General features: G+C 33.6%; 2 protein-coding genes, 1 long non-coding RNA gene and 1 pseudogene across 4 annotated transcripts; 2 read left to right on the top strand and 2 right to left on the bottom strand.

Moving 5' to 3' along the window:
* Window positions 1-2,391: 2,391 nt before the first annotated feature.
* LOC122275324 lies at window positions 2,392-5,043 on the bottom strand. Its single transcript, XM_043084335.1, has 4 exons — window positions 4,563-5,043; window positions 4,279-4,458; window positions 3,921-4,125; window positions 2,392-2,849 (listed from the first exon to the last, which is right to left on the bottom strand). The coding sequence occupies exons 1-4, from the start codon at window positions 4,767-4,769 to the stop codon at window positions 2,722-2,724; spliced, it is 720 nt and encodes a 239-aa protein (XP_042940269.1). The 5' UTR covers window positions 4,770-5,043; the 3' UTR covers window positions 2,392-2,721.
* A 3,787-nt stretch (window positions 5,044-8,830) lies between these two features.
* LOC122277462 lies at window positions 8,831-10,218 on the top strand. The gene is made up of 2 exons (XR_006229015.1): window positions 8,831-9,229; window positions 9,805-10,218. It is a non-coding gene; the product is annotated as an uncharacterized LOC122277462 (long non-coding RNA).
* Window positions 10,219-13,960: 3,742 nt separating this feature from the next.
* Window positions 13,961-16,881, bottom strand: LOC122277460 (protein CHROMOSOME TRANSMISSION FIDELITY 7-like). 2 transcript variants are annotated; one of them, XM_043087441.1, is made up of 6 exons: window positions 16,558-16,881; window positions 15,914-16,184; window positions 15,665-15,760; window positions 15,452-15,520; window positions 14,703-15,055; window positions 13,961-14,219 (listed from the first exon to the last, which is right to left on the bottom strand). In XM_043087441.1, the coding sequence occupies exons 1-6, from the start codon at window positions 16,719-16,721 to the stop codon at window positions 14,066-14,068; spliced, it is 1,107 nt and encodes a 368-aa protein (XP_042943375.1). In that variant the 5' UTR covers window positions 16,722-16,881; the 3' UTR covers window positions 13,961-14,065. The 2 variants fall into 2 exon arrangements, with proteins under 2 accessions (XP_042943375.1, XP_042943376.1); XM_043087442.1 differs by having other exon boundaries at window positions 15,914-16,323; window positions 16,558-16,697.
* Window positions 16,882-19,996: 3,115 nt separating this feature from the next.
* On the top strand, window positions 19,997-24,301 carry LOC122277461 (annotated as a pseudogene).
* The last annotated feature ends 481 nt before the right edge of the window (window positions 24,302-24,782 follow it).

A 24,782-nucleotide genomic window follows, 5' to 3' on the forward strand; every position in this document is an offset into this window, starting at 1 on the left:
TGTTTTAAGTATTGGGATATTTTCAGTTTGGTGCATAGTATTGCTAAAGAAAAAAAAAATTATCCGCTGCGAATATTGCATAATGTTAGATGCATGTTAGGATTATTGCATCTTATATGTCATGAACGGGGGCAGGTAACCTTGTGTTGCATGTCTCGACGCTTCAAATGTCCGTCCGATCCCAAACGGAATTTGGGGGCGTCACAGTTATCATGCAATTTTCAGGGGAAGTAATGTCTTGAAGACTTGTGCTGATTGTACTCTTTTTCCTTCGCTAAGGTTTTATCCCACTGGGTTTTTCTTTGCAAAGTTTTAATGAGGCAATCCTAAAACATTCGGCGATATACATGAATACTGTACTCTTTTTCCTTCGCCATTGGTTTTTTCCCACAGGGTTTTTCCTTGGCAAGATTTTAACGAGGCATATTCTTTAAATATGGTCATCCAAAGGGGAAGTGTTATAAACTATCTTGAATTGTATGACCACATTTATCTAGTCGTCAAATGCATAGTACATAGTGCCAGTATAGTACTGCATAGTAACTGGCATAGTGAATGGTCGACATATGCATAATGCATAATGCCAGCATAATACTGCATAGTAACTGACATAGTGAATGGTCGACATATACACAATGCATAGTGCCAGTATAGTACTGCATAGTAAGATAGCATAGTTCCATTTGTACGCCTATATATATATCGTTGAATTCTTTAAGAAATTCATAAGTTTCATTACCTTTCTGAGCTCAATCTCTTTCTCTCTCATTTTAAAAGTTTTATAATACGTTATGGCTCTCTCTTTTCTATGATTTTATAACATCTTTTAAAAATTTTACATGTTTTATATTATACATAAACTATTGAGACTACTTTAATTTATAAGAGCAAGATGAACCAAATATTCTTTTTATTATTCCTTACGGAACTCCCTTTTCTCCTTGACATTCCCTATCACAAACAAGTTTAATTTGATTTGTAATTAAAATATTTATATTAAATTTTAAATAAATTTAATTAGATGTTTGTGATTATTAGAATTAAATAATCATTTAAAATATAATTTTTTAATCAATAATTTAATTAAAATATGATTAGTAATTAACATATAATTTGATAAATTGGTAAAATATAATAATTGATATTATTTTATTATTATATAATGAATAGTCTAATATATAAATTATATGTGAATGAAATAAATAAAGACAAATTCTTATCATATTAATTAATATTTGGACTTAACTTTTACTATTTCAAAAAGAGTGCTATGGTTACTGGGCAGGTTCGCTTGCAAACTTTCAATAGGAACCCTCGAACCACGAGTGGGACCGCCTCCAGCTTTACCCTTCACTACATTTGATTTTAAGAAAATATTTTAAACACAACAAAATTACATAAAAATAAACTTATAAATTTATGTAACTTGATATTATACATCATATTATAAAATTATTTTTATTATAAAAGACATCTAACAAATCTATAAAATTATATCAGTTTCTACTTTCTAAGTTCATTTTTGTGAATAAAACAATTCTCTTAAATTTAATTTCTTGTTTTAAAATGTAATAATTACTATAACATTTATAAAAATGAAACTTGGATATATTATTCAATATAATAAATAAGCAATTTTTGTGAATTTAATTGTTTACAAAATGTTAAAAATTATCTTTAACGTGTTTTTAGGTAACATTCAAAATTTACAATTATAAGCATTTTACCATACTTCACAGAATTGAGAATAAGATTTTTCTGACAAGAAGAAAATAAGAAAATTCCTATAATTGTCACAGCTTCGTGTTAATAAAACCGAATCAGCTTTTACACGCGGAGTCCCTTCGAGTTTAAGGTAAACAAGGTTTGCTGTCTCCTTTCTTTGTTTAGTTCATGAGTAAAAAGGTCCACTACCGTGCAAACCATCCTGCCATAATAGCTTAGGGTGCCCATGTCTAACATGATAGAATAGGATGGCCGAAGGGTTTTTTTTCCAGAAAAATGGATAAATTTAAAACTAACCTAGAAAAAGATTACTATATTAACAGTGGATCTAGCTTTATGTGCAAGACTTGGAACCATATATTAGGCATTATTACCCTTTTCTCAATTAGCATGCTAACTAGATGAAAACGGCTAAGGAAAAAAGGGGGGATTTTGAGAGTCGCATTTGGTTCAAGCAAAACAGAGAGGAGTTTGATTTTCAAGTACCATTCCCATGCAGAACGGGCCATTAATGTTTTCCTCTTTTGTCTTTCACCCAAACTCTGTAAACCAAACGAAAAGGCGAAAAGAGCTTTTGGGGGCATGTGTCCACTCCCCCATCTGTCATTTACATTAATTAAATGCCACAAAAGATAAATCACTAACAAACAGAATAAAGATAAGGTCTTCCAAGAAACATCAAATTATTATACTAATTTATCATTTTCCTACTAATATGATATTAGCCTACTAATAAACTTCCCAGCTGAGGAAACAGTTCAATTTCCTACGTACAAAGACAACCTTACAAGCACTTATTTATTTATTTCTACAAAGGTAAGCATCGGGAAGAAAAACAAACCTAAGTTCTCTAAACTTCCCTTTCTTTAGCTTTACTGCGCGATACCCAAAAGATTATTTTGACCTTCCATTCTTCTTTCCTGGAGCTCCTACTTAATATCATCCTCAAGCCAGAAGATAGTGTTGCAGCAAAAAACGAGTTTGTGGTAGATGAGTTCAGTAAGTCCAGTCTTGAGGCAAACTCATCTCAGGAGGAAGATAGCAATGACTTTCCCTTTGTTTGGCTACATCGATTCCTTTGAGGGAGTTCCCCGTTACTTGAATCTTCTGTTCATTTCTCAGAACTGGAATAGATATATAAACATGAACTCCATCAAAACAACGAAGATAGTGTTACGGGATGGGAATGAGAAGACGAAAATTTTGCGACTAGCAGTATATGGTTGAATAGCAGCAATATATGGTTTGTGAACAGTTGTAAAATTGTTTGAGTTATTATTTTCCAGAGTTTTAGAAAATGAAAGAAAAAAATGAATAAAAAATATTATAATATTAAAATATTATTATAATATAATTTTTAGTTTTATATTTGAAAAAATTAAATTGTTTTTTTAGTTATAATGAATAATTTGAAAGTATTTTTGTTTTGAGTGATACTGGGAAAGAAGATGAGATTGGGATAGACCAAAATAATTTCCAAACTTCAAAAACAACCTCAACTTTCCCCATTTTCAGTGCATTTTGAAAAGTCAAAGTTCTTTACATTCTTCTCCGGCAAGATAATACAATAGTAGATACTCAACATGTCACTATCCAAACATACAAATCCAATGCAGATCACTGGACAACTCATTTCGTATGCAAACAGGAAACAGTAAAAGCACACACTCATTTGTTTCTCTATTATTACTTGCATAAGGAATCTGATATGAAATGAAACGATGGTAGGTACACAAATAAAAAAAGCAGGATGCACTTATGTCTCACATTGTTTCTTTGATCACTTGCAAAAGGAATCCGATATGATATGAAACAAAACGTTTGGAATTAGAACTTCATGTTAAAATCAGCCAGTCACCTGGCATCTCAATTTGCAAAAGACACACAGAACGGCTTCTCCCATTGAAAATATAAGGGTTTCAAAACTAAGAATAATGTCAATAACTAAATGCAAGCCCAAATGATGCCTGTACAAACACCATGGACAATTAGACTGATTATTAGTTGATTACACACACCTATACTTTCCTTATTTCCCAGCAAACCCTCCACGCTTTACCTCGACTGTTTGAACGCAAGAGCAAAGAAAAAATATCCCATAATGCAGATTTAAAGAAACACACAAGCATAAAACACTTGAAGTAAACAAAAAAAGATTTAAAAAAAAAACTTCAAGCGTAGGTTTGATAACTCACCCTTTCGCTTTCTTATATCACTAGCGACGGCACTTGTGGTGGCGGTGTTCAAAATACGGGGAATGAAGACCCCTGTACCACCAGACTCTTTTACATAACCACCGCTAAGCCCAAACCCAGTACTTCCCTGAAACGGCAAAAGGCGATTTTGAAGGCGGTTTTGCTGAGTCCGCCGGACTCTCGCGCTTAAGCCGTCAACAACAGCCTAGAAATGACGAACATTAAATTTTGTTTTAGAAACTTGCTCTGAAGCCCTCATTAATTAAAGCTGAGAAAAAGCAAAAGATCCTAAAGACGGCAAATAAAAGAACTGGTTTTCTAAACAATCGGTTCTTGTTTCCCGTTCATTTTTCTTTACCTTAGGTTGAGATGGTTGCAGTAGCTGGTACTCGTAGAGCAGTTTGTTTACTGGGGAGGAGGGCCTGGCTCCGCACCCGCATAGACCGCGACCAGTGTTTTCAAAACCGCCGTTGAGGCTCATATATTCCTGCGGCACACGACTAATCGCACCGAACTTTTGAACCTCCGGTCTGAACCACTGGAAAAAAATAATTAAAAAAAAAACAAAAGAAGTGTTAGATAGCCATGCAAGGTGGTTCAATAGCACAAATATAAACGCTAAAAGAAAGAAAGTGGAGGGACCTCAATGTTTGGGGACAGATTGCGGGGAGCATTGGAAACGTTTCGGCGATGCTGGAGCAACGTGAAAGCAGCGAAACGTTCAGCGAGGTCGTCCACGCAAGAGAAGTTACGGTTGCTGAGACGGGAAGGCGGCACTACTTCGTTGAGAAACATATCGGAGGGAAGCCACACTTCCCCATCGTCCAAATTCGGAGGAAACTCCGCCATATAAAAAGGGCTCGCTTTGGGGGATTACAGTCACAAAATAAACAAAGCTAAAACAAGAGGCAAGGATTTGAGTTTTCTTGCAAACGAAACCCAAAATAGCAGAGAAACGTCGGGAAAAATAGATAGAATTCCAAGGCCTGAGACATGCTTGAGACTAGTGAGGGAGAGGGCTCTGCTTTCAAAACGACGTTACAAGTTCATCTCTTTTCTCTAGAAAGCAAGTATTAAATAGACAAGGAGAAGATACATTGGTAAGGACCCGTTTGGTTCGTGTTGTCTTATCCAAAACAAAGAAACCGATTTTATAGTAACCACGAAACGAATCAGACCTCGACTTTTCAAAACTGTAAAACAAACATGGTCTAGGGTTCCTTTCGGCCGAGACAGCCGTACTTATGGCACGTGACCACTCGGCACACGCCTTTTTTGCCTCGGAGTGGAATCGGGAGCCGTATAGATCGGCTCCTCGTTGGCCACTACTCGGCCTTTTGTTTCAGTCCTGAGGACAAACTCTCCACGTCTAGGAATTAGGCCGTGTGCGTTACGGAGGTAAGCCATGAGACTAGTTGAACACGTGTCTCTTTCCTGAGGCGAATATAAGAAGTATGTACGAATAGAAGCGTGAGATAAAAGCCTGTAACGTTTGATACGTTGGCAGGAAAGAAGATCAACGCAACGGATGCGACCTGCCATGGAGTCGTCGAGTCGTCCTACGTGATTACACGTGTCAGTCTGGAGATGACTTCAGAAGATATCCTACCGATGATACATCCAAAGGGCACTTTTACTGTGTTTACTATGCGCACCCTCCCGCGTTGGAAGCCAATTCGGCGATTCGCCCAGCATATACAAGTATTTTTAAGAGGGGTTCTTCAAAGATATTAAAACTTTTTTAAGTGGAAAAACGAAAAAAGAAAAGCAAAACCCGGCTTTTGATTTGTTTCCCTTATCATCAGACTCACAGATAAATCAATCTGCTATAAAAACATTTCTGAAGCTAGCTGATACTCCAGGAAGCTCTTTTATCACCCGATTCTATTGCAATTCATGGGTTTTAAGGGAAGATATTACGGTCTGCTAAAGAAAGATAATTATGAAATATTCACGCCAGAGCCAACACTCCCAAATCTATCTTGCATAAAGATAACATCGTTTAGAACATATAGTTCAAGTCAGTTAAGACAAACCATTTGCAATGTGACCAGCAAGCAAACTTGTCAAGTAATAGGTCACAAGTTTTTTAACGCTCCAGGAATTTGGTAAAATCACACCTTGCAGCAAGTTACCAATAAGTACACAGATTACTTCTATTGCCTAGATCATTTTTTCATATTTATTCTCACAACCCAATTTTAAGCATAGCACAAGAGCCCAGCGTTGCGGGGAGGAACGCACGAGGAGACGAACGAGCTGCACACATTCGACTAATTTAGGAATTTTGGAGGAAGGGCCGTTTTTGGAATTTTGGCTCGCATTGGGTTTCACAAAGAGAAGCAGTTGAAGAGAATGGTGCTTGCGGATCATCAAGTCTTAGGCGGGGTAGGGACGAAGGCATGGGAGGTTCACATAGAAGAGGAGACAAACCCCATCAGAGAGGAAAACGCGAAAGCGAAGATGTTGGGGCGAGAAAGAAGAGCCAGTTAATTTGTTAACGAACCTGGTTTGACACATGAGATGTGTGGTGTAAATTAGATAAACGGACTGATGAGAAGAATCTTTTAAGAGATGAGTGTTACGCAGAAAGGATACATAATAAATTATCGTTAAATAATAATTTGTATGCGATTATGTAAGAAAATAATACTATTTTTATTTTTAATTTAATATATTTAAATTTAATAAAAAAATATGATTATATTTAAAATTGTCTATAAATTATGAAAGGATTGTTAGTTTATCTGTTCTTTTTTTTATCATCATTTTTTTAATATGTTTTATTTGGCATTAAAAATTTGGTTACAAATAAAACATATTATGGAAGAGTTTTGCTACTCATAATTCCTATAAATGTACAAACTATATTTTTTTATTTTAATTTTTTAAAATATTAATATTCTAAAATTAATTGAGGTATTCTACTCATTATCCATATATCAAATATTTGATAAAAAATTATATATATATATGATATATAATGTGTGCAAATGATGAATAGAATTTCGATGATGAAAAGATTATGGTAAAATAGTGGACACGTGCATTAATCAAAGTAAAAATGCTAAACACAGTGATCTTTGTGTTTTCACTTTTTTTATATCTTAAAATTATTTTATTTATTTAGTATTTAATTTATTCATAATGGTTATTTATGTCAATATTTTGATGAAGATTATAAATCTTAATTTCTTGACAGCTTGAATATAATTACAAATTAAACGACAGCTTCAAAGAAAAAAACTATATAAAAAGAGAAATTTCCTACTCTTTCCTTGCCCAGAAAGAGAGATTCCTTACCATCTTGCTGCGAAGGAGTACCAAAAAAAAAAATGTCAACCCCTATTTAGAATGCACGTTTAAAAGTAAAATGAATATTTCCTGAAACAAAAGAAAATTACATGGACGTTTGAGTTCCATAACCATGGAATGTTTGAGACTTTTAAGTAATTTGGAGGAAATTAATGTCCAAAATCATACCAAACTTAACATGTTATTGATATCGGTTAGTTTCCGGTTTTGAACAATAAAAATGGGACCGGATTAATATAAATCGAGGACTAAGCCGAAATTTAATTGAGTTATTCATTATTATAGTATAATAAAATATAAATTATTATATAAAATATTTTTAAGATTTTAAATAAGTCTTTGAATAATTTTTTTTTTAAATTTATATTTACTACAATAACTTAAAATGAGACTTTAATGTAAATTTTGTATCTCGATTTAGCAAAATCTTAAAAAAAGTTATTTAAAAATATAAATAATTCATTTAAATATTAAATTAGTAGTATGAGATCTTGCACACATTAAAAAATATATAAAATTTATTTAAAATTTTATTTAATGAAATTATTTTTATTTGTTTTTTAAAAAAATACTTCACTTTTATTTTTTGAGGAGACCATTAACATTGACTTAGCCAAATGCTAATCTAAATGGAGTTATGAGTTGAATGGTTTTAGTTTTATGTAAAATATATACTTTTAATTAAATTTAGAAAACCACTTTAATGAAACTAATAACGGTACTCTTAGACTACTGGCATTGATATAGCCAAATATTAACGAAACTAAAAATATGCCTTATTTTTTTAGTAAATCAATTTCGTTAAAGTGTTTATGTGAGACTATGAAGTAAATTAAGTGCATATTTAAAATTGCGGTGAGAAATATAGTTTATAACTTTAAAACTTATAACTTAAGTAATAAGTTATATTATTAAAAAGTTATTTACTATTTGGTAATTATATGTTTAAAATACTTTCAAACATGTTATGTTTGTTTAGAAACAAATTTAAAAAGTGTTTTTTGAGATAGAAATGATGATTATTTAAATTTTTAAAAATTATGATCATATTCTTAAAAATTTAAAAGTTATAATTATTTTAAAATTATATAGATATTTTCGTCCATCGATATTTTTTTAAAATTCGAATTATGTTCCACATTATCCAGAAAAACACGTTTGAGAAAAAGCATCAAAATGATATTTTTCCTCAAACGTACTTTTTAGGTTATTTGAAATTAAAAGTGTTTTAATATGTAATACCCAAACGTTTTAATTTGTTTATTAAAAAAATTTTAAGAATATTTAAACACTTTTTAAAATTTATACCGCAACTTCAAACATGCCTAAATAAAAAGTAAAAGTCATTATTAGCGAGCCGTTGTTTGATTAAATATATATTTTATTAATTTTGCTACGTGTTGAATTTACGTATTAATCTATATATTAATATTAATATTTTTATATTTAAAATTTAAATTGATATTATTTTATTAAAGCCTCACTTTTTTATTAATCAAGTTGGATAAATATACATATTAATACACAAAATTTATTCCAACCAAATTTGTTCATATCTTTATTGGAAAATATTTCACCAACTGATGGACCCTTTCGTCACACTTTCTCCATGGGCAGTTTCCTTTCTCACATTTTCTCTCCTCTCTCTCCCTTTCTTTGGTGCCCGATACTCCCTTTCTCTCCGTTTTCTCTATTTTCTTCTTTTTTCTTTTATTTTTCGTTTCCTTGCTCCTCTCCATTTTCGCTTGCTCTCTTCCCTTCTTCTTTTTTTCGTGCTGCGTCTTTGGCCAAACCCCAAACCAAACCTGCCGCCTCTTCAACTTCCTTGACCATAAAGTTCCTCCTTCTCCCAATCCCCAACGCGGTTCTGATGGCGTTGCCTCCTCCGACATCACCGTTACCCATTCTGGCAATCTCTGGTTCCGCCTCTTCAACCCAAGCCCTACTACCGCTGGTGGCAGAAACGGAGTATCCAGAGAAGAAACCCAATATTGGTCTGTGCTGGTTTGTGAGCATAATTTTTACATGAAAAATCCATTTGTGAGCGTATTAGAGTATGGTCTGGAAATTTTGCTTATACACTCTTTCCCTCTGTTACGAGTTCCATCTTTGATCTAATTTTCTGTGCAATTATCTATAGGACGCAGTGCTTATACACTCGCTATACCTTGATGGAACCATTGTGTTAGAAATTTCATATGATCATGACATGTTGTACAAAAACTTACCAGCTGTAGTAGTCACTCAAAAGAACTCAAGCCTTTAAGCTTAGAAGGCCAGCTTGTAGTACTTGTCCGAGACGTAGATTGGGATATTCATAAACAATAGCTCATACCTTGTTTAAAAGGCGAGCCATTTAGAATAAAATTGCCAATTTAAGCCTATGAAAATGGCATAGCTTTGTACTTGTGTTTTATCACCCAGAATTAACATTAATCCCCTTGAGTTTTACCACTTCTACTAGATTGTGGGTAACCAGCACTTGTTAAGAAAGAAAAAATGTAAGACTCTCAACATTGTTATATTTTTACTACTGCTATGTGATCATCAATTATTTTTTGGTGGATAGTTTTATGCTGCTGCTGCTCATTGCTCATGATTCTAACCAAGTTGTGGACAGTTTTGGTGGACAGTTTTAACCGAAGTGACATGTATTTTGGGCTGGTTTTAAGTTCGGAAATGGCATGTATAGTGGGTTGGTTTTAAGTACGAAAATGGCATATATTGTGGCTTGGTTTGTATATGGTTATGTTAACCAAAATGACATGTATTTCTTGTCTATGGTTTTATTATAAGTACTGTAATTAGTTGTTATTATTTGGGTTGTTTCTCTCATTTATGGGTTTGGATTGTTATTATTTGGGCTCATTTGCTGTATATGTGCAAGTTTGGATTGTTCATATTTGCTTGGATTGGTGCAATAAGTGGTGCCAGAATGTGAAAATGTTGTGGAATTTTTTATATAAATCATTGGCTTCAAATTTTCAATTGGTGCAATGAGTGGTACCACGAATATTTGTTAATTTCAAGAATTTTAGATGTATTTGTTGGGTAGAAAAAGGGTTGTCAAAATGTATTTGTTGGATTTAAGAATTATAGATATGATTATTGGATGAATAAGTTGGCAAAAAAATATAGGTGGCAAAAAATTATTTAATTAAAAATTAAACTATTAATTGTCATATGGTCAGTATAATTGCAAATTATGGAAAAAAAAATTTTAAAAAAAAATTATTATTAAAAAATAATATTTGATTATCATTTTGACTAATTGATGGATAATTCAATATGAATTTATATCTTTAATAGCAAAGACAAAAAGTACAATATGTGATTTTAACCAAGTTTTATTTTTATCTTTGTCAACACCATTGCCAATGCTCTTACACACGGTGGGGGCTTGGACAATGTCAATGACCCAACTGGCGTTACCATTGAGCCTTACACTTTGGAGTTGAAAGTATAGATGGTATGTGTGATTCAAAAACTGCCACTTATAATTTTGTTTACCTGAAATAACAACTGAAACTAATTTTAAGGCCGAGTTTAGGCAAATTGCTGATAAAACTCAAAAGCTAGTTTAATTCAGTCCAAACAATTGTTTATTATATTTTATATAAAAATTTAAATTGCAGTAAGATATTAAAACTCCAAACCAAGCCTAGTTATTATTAAGCGGACTTTCGTTCCAATTTCCAAACACACATGCACAGACATAAGTGTCAGATTAATGTTGTTTGACTAAAAAGAGCTCTGCGTTTCGGCTATTAAATAGGGTCTCTGTTTTAATTGCTTGTATGGAATTAACTTGAGGGAAAAAAAGAAAGGGAGGATGCTGTAATTTTCTCTCCGCCAGCAAGAAAAGTACTAAAATAGTGGACCGCATGGTAATATAAGAATGGAACTTCCAATTTGCCCAGTGGGAGGAGTGCCAATCTTAATAGAAGGGAAGAAACAATTCTCAGAACGAATAATATTAGCATATTTAGGTATATTGAACCTGTCAATGGTCATTCAAGCAAAGGTGTGTGAATCATTGCACCCAAAAGGAAAAGAAAAAAGAAGAAGAAGAAGAAGACATATTCCATGCCCACACATAACCCACATGGGTACAAGACCAGCTTGTGAACACTCACAAATGTAACTTCCGTTACATTCACCAAAATCTAAAAGGCAACTGATAATTCAAGGGTCCATTATAGCATTTTCCTCTCTCATTTATTTCAGTCTCCACAATGACACTCTTTCTGTCTTCAATTTGAAGACCCAAAACGGTATGTCGTGGGATACAGAACAGTCCTTCTACTGTCTACCCCACCCTCTCGTTCTAATAAGAAAAAAAAAAGAGGCTATAATCATATATCGTCTATAAACACTTCCGTTAACACGGCAATTTACCTCACTTGTGGTATGCCATCTTCGTCGTCCTCCTTCCCCCTTCTATACATCAATCCTTATAAACACTCCAAGGGCTAAAAAGACAAAAGATTCAAACTTCAAGAGGACCCTTTGACGGGCCGGGCAATCGGACCCGCCGGAGACCTGAACCCTACAGTCACAGTATCGTACACGCACCCATGAAACCCAACTTCGTCTCCTTTTTGCTTGGCTCTCATACATTCCTCGCACTCGACATCAACGACACCGTTTCTTGCAATCCCTCTCTCGCCCACACCACCGTTATCTTCCTTCTCCAAAGACAAACCGCTCATACCCATATTCATCAAATACCTCTCTCTTTCCATCTGCAGCTCCTTTACCCGCTTTTCGTATCCGTTCCGATCCACGATCGGGGATACGTAACCCGGAAAGGCTTGGCCCTCAGTCCCGGCGTCCCGCCGCAGGAGCATCACGTTCTCTGGGACCTTCTTGTTCCTTCTCTGCACAACGCTCATCGAAGAAGCATGATATTCGTCCTCCTGAAATTCCTTCCGAGTCCTTCGCTTCCTCTCGCGCCTCGATCGTTTCAGGATCACCAGGAAGAAGCAGTCCTTCTCGCGAGAGATCGCCGCGAAATTCACCTTCCCGGTGATGGGGATCTTCCGGAGCGTCTCCGACCGGTACTTCACTGCGAGGTAGACCGAGAACTGATGCGGAGAGATTCCGATCTTGCGGCTCAAGATTGATTGGAAGTTCTTGAATTCCAACGACGGGTGAACGACGACGTGGCCGATGCTCATCTCGCGTTCGCCGTCAAAGAAAACGACAGGGAAGGAGACGCCGTCGGCGATCCCCACCATCCTCGATTCGATCTCTGGCATGACTACTTCAGATTCCGCAAGATTGAGGCAGACTGCTCAAGGGGCTTGTAACGGAGTAAACGGGGAAAAGGTGCGGAGAGGTGGGGGTTTATATATAGAGAAGGTTGAGAGAGAGTGGTGGGGTTTTAGGTGCATAACGGTAAATATATTAAGGCGGTGGGGGATAGTTATGGGAATAATTTTAGTACAGTATCAGTAATCCGCAGCTTGGCGCCCAAGTTAACCGGTTAAATAAAACGACACGTGTATTCTTGGCATCCAGTGGGAAAGTTCCCTATTTCATCGCCGTACCGGTCGAAATTACATTTATAACCAGGTAAATTTTCGCGCTTCCCATGTTTATGCACAATAAAGCCTATATATGTAATTTACTGTTGGGAGAATATTATTTAAGAAGGGATTTTTGTCCCTTTATTATTGATATGCTCACCTAAAATCTTCAATTTCAATATAAGGAATACGGAAACGCAATGTCTATGAGTTATATATAGCCAATCTATGTTCTTAATGCCCCGAATACCCTTTTTGGTTGGTTACTGTTTGGAATGGAGTAATAAATATTCAAGTCTCAACCCACACCGGGGCTTAATGGTCTTATCTGCTACAGATTTTGTTTCCTTATATTGTCAATACTTTCATAGTTATATATGTATGTGAATAGATTTTTTATTTATTTTATTTATCCCTTTTAGTTGTCTAACCAAACTTCATGATGAAAGCAATTAATGATAGCAGCACATTTACCTAGCATGACTAAGCAGAACAGTAGGAATTAGGAAACCCTTCCACCATATCAATCCGTCAAGAATAGTTTCCCCCTGAAGAAAGAGTATATTGCAAAAAGTGACAAATTGGAACAAGTTCCATGTGCCACCTTGCTGCTTAGATTAACTTACTTGAAACGGCAACATACTAAATAAATAGGAAGTGGACGACTTGCAATGTGTATACAAACTCCACAAAGGTGCTCTAGAAATCGCATGAAACCCGCGATTCACCTGGAGATGAATTGCAGAACAGTAGGAATTGCAAACGAGAAGATACCTTAAAAGTTCACAAGAACTTCGAACTTGACATAGATAAGTCAAGGAAAAATACACAAACTACCCTTAAATTGCGATCCAATTTACAATCATCCCACTATCAATTTTGGCAATGATTACTTTAGCATAACTTTTATTTAAATTCTTTTTTAATTTAATGGGGTTCTTTTGCCTTTTATGAGAATCTTTAAAGGTAATTGTCCTTTTAGAGGAAAATTTATAAATTGGATAATTTAAAGAGGTGGCTTTCAAAATTGATAATTTGGAAGGTAATTACAAATTGAGCGGAGTGGATTGGTTTTATCTCCTGCTGAAATCCTTGGCACCCAACTTTGTGATTTGGACAACAGCCACATGATTTTGGTTAACTAGGAACAAGTTGCACGATTCTCTGAAACCTAGAAAAAAAAAAAACTCTACTTTCTGTAGTTTCGAATGATTTCCACGGTACAGTCTAATTTCAAATCAACTACTGAAACACGTTCCATTGTTCTCAAAGTGATGAACCAAGCCTACACATTTATAATTAAATTACTCTCGATGAGTCCAGATTGTTGGTTTTGTATACCAAAAAAGATCCAGTGCCAATATACCTGGATGCCAACGCCTTTCCAGCTGAGGTTGGTTGGGAGAATGCCAACTGAGTGTGTTCAAGGACAAAACCCATGCAGAAACTTTTCCTGCAATACGCACAAAATTAAGAAAGCAGCCCCGTGCAAAACACATTGGCAACCCATTGAGAAAAAGCAATGAGTCCCGTCTTCTAATTCAAGGAATGCAAATGATGAGAAGTTTTAGAGGCTTTATTATCCTTTTTGGGAAAGAGACTCGCGCATTAAATGTACAGTATTCACACATTTGTCACCAAAAAGAAAAAAGAAAGTGTGAAGCTCTGAAAGAAACCTAATAAACCCTACTTATTACATTACAGTAACCAAAAAAGAAAAAGGAAGATAGCTTTTTAATCATCCAAGGTTCCAACTACTGCCTATAACCACAAGAACAGGGCATATCCGATTCATAATTGTGATTAAGATGGATAGGCCCAAGTCATTTAGTAGATCTAGCTACCTTTATTTCACTCACATGAGTTGCCTACATTTGAAGGAAATAGCGTATGAGACCCTGATTGCCTTAAAATTGTAAAATGCCCAAGAACTTACCTCACAGCATCCAGTAATTGGCTGGCTATGTGTTTTCTTCTGTTTGAGGGAGTGACCCATACAGCCCTAATTCCACAAACCGCAGGTACAGGTTTATTCTCACAGAAAATTGCTCCATTGAGATGACCATCCACCACCTCAGAACAATCAAGATCAGGGACTCTTTTATTTATTTCCCTTTTCAAACTAATAACCCCAAATTGGAGGGTGGTCGATTTCCGGCTTGCTATTTCCTTTGTAGCAGTACAATCAGATCGCCCATCCTCTGAGCATGTGAGAAGTTTAAATGCGTTTTTTATCGGTTCTGCAAGTAGACATCCTATAATCCTTTGAGAGGAAATAAACAGATACACCTGCCATATAGGTGGCAACACCAAAGAAATGTAGTCAACACCTCAATTCTAAATTTATTAGATATTTTAGTTAGAGGCATCATCTCCTACTCTAGCATTGTTCAACTTCAGATAGCAAACAGCGAGAATCAAATGATGAGAAGCCAAAGCGTATGGAAAGCCAGTAGAAATCTTAACAAAAATCCACCAGATGTAAGCTGAGACGATAAGGCATTCTATCATTTCAGAGTTATATGGAGCCATCTAAAAATCTCCACAAAAGGTTTACGTTATTCAAGATGCATTCACAAAATTCATGCGTTTATCAACTTTTTTAGAAGGATTCAATTACTATTCAAATATCTTCAAAAAATTTCATACGGAAGAAACGGGAAAAAAATCTTCTGAGACAATTACCTTACAGCCCCTAGGGGAAATCCATCCATTTCCAAGCTCTGTCTCCATCATCTTTACCACTTCCACAACCTGCAAATACAATAATGTCTCAATTCAACACTTGAAGAACACTAACCGAAGAAGTCTCTGTGTGCACACCCATCGACATAGCCTGACAAATTGTAGACCATCTTATTATCAATTTCCAACCATCAAAGTTAAATAAATACGAACCTTGTTCCTATGAGCTGGAGGGTCACAATCTAAGACCAAAATGATTCGATCCCCTTCAGTATAAGGCATATGAATAACCCTTTCATTGCACCAACCCTGTAGATTACTATACGAATGTTAGATTACCATAAAACATGCCAATGTCAGAATACTTTGCAATATGATGCAGTGGCTTTATAATGTCTCTTACAAAACCATGGTAATCCAACACCAAATAAGCACAAATGGACTTCAGCTTTAGCGATATACCTTGAACGGGATCCCATGGGTATAGTCCCTATGAAATGCCTTGTGAGCCTTCTCATCGTCTTCCTCTCCAGCAGCGTACTTGAGCCCACATGTGGAACATGTGTGTAGGATAAAATCAGACTGACCCAAATCTAAATGGAACTGCACATAGCTTCTCTTCTTCTTCTTGTTAATTGGTCTTCCAGATGCCGTTGATTGCGGCTTTAGACACGAATCATGGCAAATGGATTTCTTCAGCATTTGGCTGACTGACCCTAAAGTGCTGGATTCACTTCGTTTGACAATACGCCCAACCCCAAAAAGAATATCAGAAATCTCTTCAATATCAATCTCGTCGAGAGCTCAACGTTTATTTTCGAAACCTACTCATCTGCGGCAATAAATTCGCGTATTGTTTGGTTGCTGAGAAACTGTGGGAAAAATGAATGTTTAATTTTCTCTTCGTGAAACAACTCAGATATCAAGATCACCGCTGAGCTACATAACTTAAATAATAAATGTTATTATCTGAACAAGTATTTTTCACCAACTTTCTCAGCAGCCAAACAAACGAGCTCGTCCCAATTAAACGGGCACGACAGATGAAGATCCAATTTCTTGGACTGAAACCATGAACATCGAAACACTCAGACATCGTAGAATACCTGTGTGGTTTTTGAGCTCTACGCGAGTACGTATTGAAAAAATGATGTTCTTTCTTCTCCCAATACGTCAATTCGTCGTCGTCGTCGTCGTCGCCATCAGAAATCAGCGACTTGGGTCCAACAGAAGCAGATGGTTTGAAGAATGAACTGATCTTGGATTGCATGAATAAAACGAATGAATACCTTCTGGTTCTTTGGATTGCTGCCTCTTCGTGTTTTCGTTTATGGTTTTTGGCAATTTGGCGTTTTGGCTTTGGGGCGCCATCTGAATTTGGTTGATTAGCTTTTTGCAGCTATTTCCCGCCCTCTTCTTTGGTCGAATGGTCTTGGGTGCCCATTACTGCCCCGTTCGATTATAATATGAGGAGGGATGAAATCTCTTTTTAAAAATTAAATAAAATATTATTATAATATAATTTTTTAGTATTAATTTTATTTAAAATTTAAAAAAATTAAATTATTTATTATATTTTATATAAAAATTATAATGATAAAAATTTCTCATCATCTTTTCGTTATTTTATAATATAATATTAAATGATAAATTCATAAATAATATATAATAAATAATTTTTAATCATCAAATAATTATATCATAAAATAATAAAAAGATGATGATAATTGTAACAAATAATAATGTTACTGATTAAATTAATCTTTACATTCATAAATTTAACGAGAAAAATGCTATTAGTTTCCCCAATGCTATTGTTTAAAGTTATAGTATTTTAATTTTTTAATTTCATGTTGTTTACGTAGTGGTTAATAAAGTGAATATTAATAAAATTATATATATTTTTTAATTTTTTCTTAATAATTAAATAAGTTTAAAAAAACTTAAAATAATCATAAATAAAAAAGAACTACAAATTTGTGAGCACCATCCATATTTAGGGTGTAGGAAATAAAATTTTTCATAATACCATTTGTAGGTATCGTTTTAATAGTGAGTTGAGATAAAATTAAAATTAAAAATTGAATAAAATATTATTATTATTTTAGAATATAAAAATATTAAATTATTTATTATATTTAATGTATAAATTTAAAAAAATTATAAAAATGAGATGAGAATATAAAACATTTATTGTTGAAAACTTGGAACTTAATGGTGAAGCTTTCCTAAAATTATGTATTATTAGAATGTTAATTATTGTTTTGTAAACACGTAACTAACAAACTTTTAAAGTCAGTTAAAGTGATTTTTTTTAAATTCTACCATTAGCTGCAAATGTTTTTGAATAAAGCTTTATTTTTGTATTTTTTTAAAAAAATAAGATTTTCAATTTTTCTTAAAAATAATTTTTATAAATTTATTAAACATATTATTTTTTCAAAGTAGCTCTCTTTTAAGCCTCTAAACCAATATTTTGAATACTGTTTCGGTGGCCGTTTCAATTAAGGTACTGAAACGAAATATTTCGGTACTGGTATCATTTCGGATACCATTTCGGGATAGTCTATATATAATAAATTAATTATATATGTATAAATTATATTTCAAAATAATATCAATACAAGTTTTAAAAAATTAAAACATATATTTATAAAACTCAATAATACTTATAAGTTAAGAAAATAGTTTTCAGATGTGAAAACTAGTTTGAAAATTATGAAAAAATCAAAATTTTTACATTAATTATAAAAATTTCCTATTTTTGGCCGATACACTGAAAACAGGCTGGTATTGATTGAAACACACCGATATTTGATCCTATATACATTTTTTGTACTAGTCACTATTTTGGTACAAGAAATACTAAGAAATTCAAAACATTGTTCTAATCTCAACTCTTAATTACCTGTCTGAACTTGAGTTTGGTAAATTTGTAAAAACCGCTTCAAATATTTATAAAATAAACTTATTTAAAAAACACCATTTTTTTAAAACAAAACTGTTAGGAATAATACTATTTTTTTTTAAATGATTGTAATTAACTTTAAAAACGTTTTAACTGCATATTTACAAAACAGTACAAACTTGTTAATAGTATAGTTTTTAGAAATGTTCTACAATTAAAAGTTCTACTAAGAAAAATTATATTTCCTACCGTAAAGAGAGATTGTTTGCGTTTGAATAGTGAGCTAATCTAAATATTTTAATTTTAGTAATGAAAAATTTATGATAAAATAAGTTAAGCTGTGAATAGTAATATTTTGTGAAATTCATTAAGATGGGTTTAACCTTTTTAAGTTGAGATGAATTTAATTTTTTTAGGTTGAAAAATATGAATTAGCTCGAAATGAGTTTAACTTTTTTTATAAAAAATTGTAAAAACAGTTAATCTTATCAATCAGAGGAATGCTACACGTCATCCCACACCACACACTTTATATATTAAAAAATTATTTTTTATTTCATTTTATTCTTATTAAAATAATTATATTATTATATTTATCATCTACACACTATATATTTATTATAGAAAAAATGAAAAAAAAATTAAAATAAGTGTGGTATGTGAAGTGTGAGGATGACAATAAGAATTTTCCTATCAATAATTAGTTGGAAATAAATTAAGATGAATTAAATTTGGTTTAACAATAAAAAAGAAAAAACCTAAATTTATCTTTCGATTAAAAAATTATAAATCTACGTTAAAACGAATTTATTTTTACGATGAAACAATTTTTAAGGAAATACTTGTGGAATTAGAGGATATAAGAATTTTGTAAATAATAATAAGTCAATAAGATATTTTATAAATAGTAATAAAATAATTTAAATTGAGTATTTATTGAATTTTGAAAAATAAGAAAGACAAAACTGAATAAAAAAATTATAAAGTTAAAATATTATTATAATATTATGTTTTAATGTTGTTTTTGTTTTAAAATTTTGAATATGTTGATTTTTTTTATTTATTTGTAAATTTGAAAAAGTTATAATAATTAATTAAAAAGTGTTTATATTAAATGATATTTAAAAAATAAATGAAATAAGATAAGATGAATGAGATGGGACGAGATGTAAATTGTTTCCAAAAATTCAAGCGCACAACTATATTTAGGTATTAAGAATATTTCAAGTATTTTAATAATACTTTATTATTATTTATTATTTTATTATTAATTTTTGTTTATTTTTATTATTATTTATTACTTTTATTATTATTTAATATTTTATTATTATTTTTTCACTATTATACTCAACAAAACACTAGTCACTGTCCAAACGTACATGAAACTGGGCAATTAATAAGAGAAATGCTATACATCATCCTATACCACACATTTTATATATTAAAATATTATTTTTTATTTTATTTTATTCTTATTAAACTAATTAAATTATTTTATTTATCATCTACACACTACATATTTATTATAAAAAAATAAAAAAAAATTAAAATAAATATAGTGTGTGAAATTAAAGATGACAAATAGATTTTTCCAATTACCAATGGGCCAGTGGCTACAGACTACAAAAGTACAGTGTTCAACCCGACGCATGAGCCTGACCTTTTCTAACTCTCAATTTAGCCAGGAAAGAGCCCGCCCCCAACGTCCCACACACTTTGACCCCTCGAGCAATGCGGCTACATCAGTCACAGCTGCAGCAACCTCAGGTGGCGGAGGCGGTGACGGCTACGTCGACCCTGGTTTCGGATCCGTCGACCTTAGTGGAGGCGCCGTCGAAGTTGGTGGCTCTAGCCATTGATAGGCTAGGCCACACTGCTCGCCTCATTGCCGACATCAGGCTCGTCGCCGACCGTCCTCTTTGTCGACGGCCAGCCTCACCAAAGCACCAAACCTCTGCAGTTGTTCCTCAAAGAAGATGCCTCCATGCGTCAACACTCCCAAGACCTTCGATCCGTTGGTACGTATCTTAGCACACGTGGTACTGAGTCACAATTACAGTCCCTTTATCACTCCCTAGGGTCAGAGCTTAGGAAGAATTTTCTTCCATTGTAATCAATTTATTAGCATTGTAAAATCATCTGACTATTTTTTAGCCGCTTTTGGTAGGAAGGCAACTTGAGGAGTCTGGGGTTGTGAACAAGTCACTTCGGTCTCGAAGTAATTCGTGGGGGCTGCACATGCCCCTAGTCTTGTCTAGACGATGCTGTGGTTGCATACGCTTGGAAAAGCCAATTAGTCGACAGGACGAGGTTTGTTTATTTCAGTCCTGCTGGAGTGACGTGTGATTTTTTTTCTATCTTTTTGCATTTTACATTAACTGGTGTTTATTTCTGTGGAGATTAGTTCTTGTTTTTTTGGGCAAATATTAAGGTAGGGTTAGTTGTTGTTGAATGATTCTTTGAAAAACTACATGTATGATTTGATTGAATGTGGACGGTTACTAGGTTTTTGATTGATTGAAATATTGACCTGTATTGGTTTTGGTCTTCCTAACAAAATTGTTTGAGGAAGTAAAAGGGATTTGTATCTTTATCTTGCTCTACTAAAGATGCAACAATTGTTTGAATAGTTCAACTAATCAATATATTGCTTAACACATTGAGGGATCTTCTAGCCTTCAGCAGTTGTATTCAATAAATTTTCCCTGCTGCTTGATGTTTGTAGCACATGCAATGGCTTTAAGATGTTTTTTTAATCTTTTCAGGTTAGCTCTCAAGGACTTCACTGATCGGAAAAGATGGTTTTTCCCTCACCTTGATGATGGATTAGATGGTCAGAGTACCTAATCTACCTAATCTGCTTCAAAGAAACATTGTGGTCCCCAGGTACAGATGAAAAAGAGTTTTGCTACATACAAGCACAGTCGCGCACTAATCTGTGTACTAATACTGATTTATTCATACTTAAAATTTAAATTAACACTGTTTTCAATAAAATTTATTTTTTGACCAATCATATCACATTGGTGCACAGATTAGTGCACAATTGTGTTTGCAATTATATTTTTCCGATGAGAAATAATCAAGAAGAGCTTAGTGATTATAAGATACTGTCAGATGTTCTGACACATCTGGAAAAGAAGTGCCCAATTTCAAAGTTCACTTATGAACGATTGGACTGGTTGAAAAGAGCATCTTCGCTGCCCTCTTCAGCAAATGAGACTTCCATGGAAACATAGTCCAGATCCAAATTGATATGGATATCATTTATTTTCTTTAAAATTATTTAAAATAATATCATTATTTTTTTAAAATCATATATTTATGTTCTTTGTTGTCTTATTAATAAATATTTAGTTTCAAGTTTAGAAGTGATTCTAAGTTTAATTTTGACCAAAGTTTTGATAGAATTCTTGTTTATTTATGTATTAATTTCTCATACAATAATTTAGATTTTTTTTATTTTTTGAAAAATCTTCATAATTTTGAATTTTGCAGTTATTTAATTCCAGCTTGTGGGCTTTATAAAAGAATTTCAAATTTTATTATTAATCAATATTATTCAGAGTTTTTCTCTGTACTTCGGAAAAATCTCTTATATTCTCTTTGTGAATTATCTATTGAAACTAGCCTATAGAATAATCTAAATTCTGTCCCGCATCAAAACATATAATGAACACACTTTTCGCAGTTAAAATAAACTAAGACCAGGATCACTGAGTGCCATAGCTACAGAGAAGACTGCTATAATTGAGTTGCTGTTTTCCTCCATCTTCAGAGTTATTGTATCTCTTCATCCTGTTGGTTCTATTGATCTTAATTCAGTTGCTTTCTTTTCTCTAGACGAGGTAATAAAGCCACTTTCTTGAAAAATATAACATGATATTCTAATTTAATAGTGTATTATTTGTTGTTCTAATATGCTTCTATAAGATATTCTTTCCAGACCTCTAGTTAAGCTTAATCAATTATGCAAAAGATTGCGATTTTGTTAGGAAGTTGGGAAAATTTCATTTTACACTTCCAAACTACCAAAACCCTTGATTTGCATCCCAAGGCCTAAAGTACAGCATTTCCTCAACCTGCACCATGTCCATTTTGCCCAATTAACTTTGATGGAACCCTAGATTTCCCAAGTGAATTGTCTAAAATGCCCTCTCTGTGATGGTTCAAATTGTGTAACTGCCCAAATGTTAGAATAAATATAGCAAAAACAAACTAACATGTAACATTTTTTTAAAAAGGGGGTCACTACTAGAGTCTTAAAAAATTATGCCGATTACAGTGATCCTATGTGTTTGGGGTTTAATCTGAATATTAGTTTGTCGCATGAGGTGGCTGCTTCATTGTCTTCAGTTTGATTTCTTGTTGTATACATAGGTTTTGGTCAGGATTTGCAAAGTTAGTCTTTTTCCCCTGCAAGAAGGGAATGAGTTTTAGATATTATGTTTTGTGCTTCCATTTGTTGCTGGAGTTCCTAAAATGAAGTGAACTGAGCGTCATATGCCTTAAAATTGCTTCTGTGGTGCTCAGCTTCACTTGTATATTGGAATCTATTTTGAAGCTTTTAGTTGTTGTTCCCTTGCATATCATAGATGGCTTAGACGCTTGTGTTTCTTTGTTTTCTCTTGAATTTTATTTTTATATTTATCGAGCCTCATTTTTTACTGTTACTTTTGTGCTTTATAATGTGGGCCGTGGCTATATCTTGCTGCAATTTATTTACTTTCTAGCATTCTTTGACAGGGAGGTAGCTACATACATGCTAGGGGGATTTCAGTTTATCATGTATTTAGATTGATTACGGTAACAGCCTTCACCGCGCATTTGATCTTTCTTTGAGTTAAGGTGGTTAAACCCTTCTTGCTTATTTTAGTATTGTCCTATTGCAGGAGCATGCTGCTATGGCTCTGCAATATTTTCTTGGAATTCAAGCTGAAACAACTCTACATTCTCTTATGGTACCATCCGTTTTGTACTTGCAGATTTACTGGGCTAATTTACCGCATAGTATATACTTTTGATAAACCCCTAGAGGTTGACTCGAGTGGTAAAGGCCTTGGGCTTGGGGGTATGCTCCACCTAGGACTAAGGTTCAAATCTCTTTGGATGCAAACATTTTCTAAGGGTCATCAGACTGGGGAATTTCTCTTTGAATTATCTAAGTTGCACTTATGGAAAACTCCTTGTGGCCTGTTCATGGACACTCGTGCCAATAAAAAAAAAAGTATATACTTATGGTAAAGTTTAAAAATTCGTAACTGCCTGCCTTTGTTTTGGCAGAACTGGATATGTAGCCATCAAACTTTATTTACAAGAGTTTGCAGGTTCGACTTGCTGTTTTCCACTTCTCAGATTTGTTTGGCAATGTTGATGTTATTAGCTTTATTTTGTTTTTGAGTGCAGCAAATGTGGACAGCTGCTATTGATGGACAAAAAAGCTGCTTTACTGTTACCTCCACTTTATCCCTTGTAGTTGTAGGCAATTTTCGTCATTGGAAATTTCATCCATCCAACCCATTTCCTCAGCAAACGATGGGAGTTCTGATCTTGCTCGGGCTTATCATGTTAGTTGCTTTTCAGAGGAAGCTTAGTCCACGTATTGTGCTTTACTTTATGTTGCAGTTTTCACTTTTCATCCCGTTTTCTGTTAATGATGTCCTGTTAGTTGTTGCATAATCTAGTAAGAGAAAAAGTGGGAAAAAAAAAATTGACCAAAATCTGTAGATTTTAAAGTGAATTTTGATATTGAATTTTTATATAGGGGAAAAAATGTGGCTGCTTACATGCTGCAAATTGCAATGACTGCATACAGCACCGACATGGAATTTACTGGATTGTATAACTATGTTAAGTTCGGATATTGATTAGAAATGGAGATTATTTCTGTATTCTATCTCCATGTGCTAAGGTTGAAAATAGAAAAGGGTTGATGGTTAAAATCTTACTCCAGACCAAAATATTGCATGCGCACAGAAAACCAACAACTACTTGAGGTCTGTTAGATCTTACGATACATTTGCAAAAAGGTTTCATTGTCTGTAGCTTTTCGATTCAGTTGGATGAATTTTAATAAAGGGTTGCTTTCCTAAATGTTATTGTTCGCAATTTCCTATATGTCCAATTTCAAGAGGTGGGATCCCTAAATCGTGGGTTTGAGGCATGCTAGTAAGAGAGCATTTATCGAACGGTGTAGCGTAAGACAAGGAAATGGGAAACGAAACTTTATGATAAAAATTAAAAGGTAAGTTTGTGATCTTGGGCCGCGTGGTTAGGGTCTAGTTTTGTAGTACCCAACCTTTTGGTAGCCCAGCCCATTTGTCTTTGTAAAAAAAAAAAAAAAAAAAAAAAAAAAAAAGTCACCCAAGTGTGAGTTTCACTTGGGGCTTTTGCCTTCAATTTTTTTTATGCACAGTAAGTATC

This window comes from Carya illinoinensis, chromosome 9, assembly GCF_018687715.1.
Source record: "Carya illinoinensis cultivar Pawnee chromosome 9, C.illinoinensisPawnee_v1, whole genome shotgun sequence".
NCBI classification, from domain to species: Eukaryota; Viridiplantae; Streptophyta; class Magnoliopsida; order Fagales; family Juglandaceae; genus Carya; species Carya illinoinensis.

Excerpts from the sequence above, each read along its gene's own strand:
- LOC122277460 (XM_043087441.1), bottom strand. The coding sequence starts at position 16,721 with ATGCAATCCAAGATCAGTTCATTCTTCAAACCATCTGCTTCTGTTGGA. Across the intron at positions 15,761-15,913 it reads CCCATGGGATCCCGTTCAAG|GGTTGGTGCAATGAAAGGGT; the intron begins GTATATCGCTAA and ends AGTAATCTACAG. Across the intron at positions 15,521-15,664 it reads CTCCAGCTCATAGGAACAAG|GTTGTGGAAGTGGTAAAGAT; the intron begins GTTCGTATTTAT and ends TTGTATTTGCAG.
- LOC122275324 (XM_043084335.1), bottom strand. The coding sequence starts at position 4,769 with ATGGCGGAGTTTCCTCCGAATTTGGACGATGGGGAAGTGTGGCTTCCC. Across the intron at positions 4,459-4,562 it reads ATCTGTCCCCAAACATTGAG|TGGTTCAGACCGGAGGTTCA; the intron begins GTCCCTCCACTT and ends ATTTTTTTCCAG. Across the intron at positions 4,126-4,278 it reads TGCAACCATCTCAACCTAAG|GCTGTTGTTGACGGCTTAAG; the intron begins GTAAAGAAAAAT and ends CGTCATTTCTAG.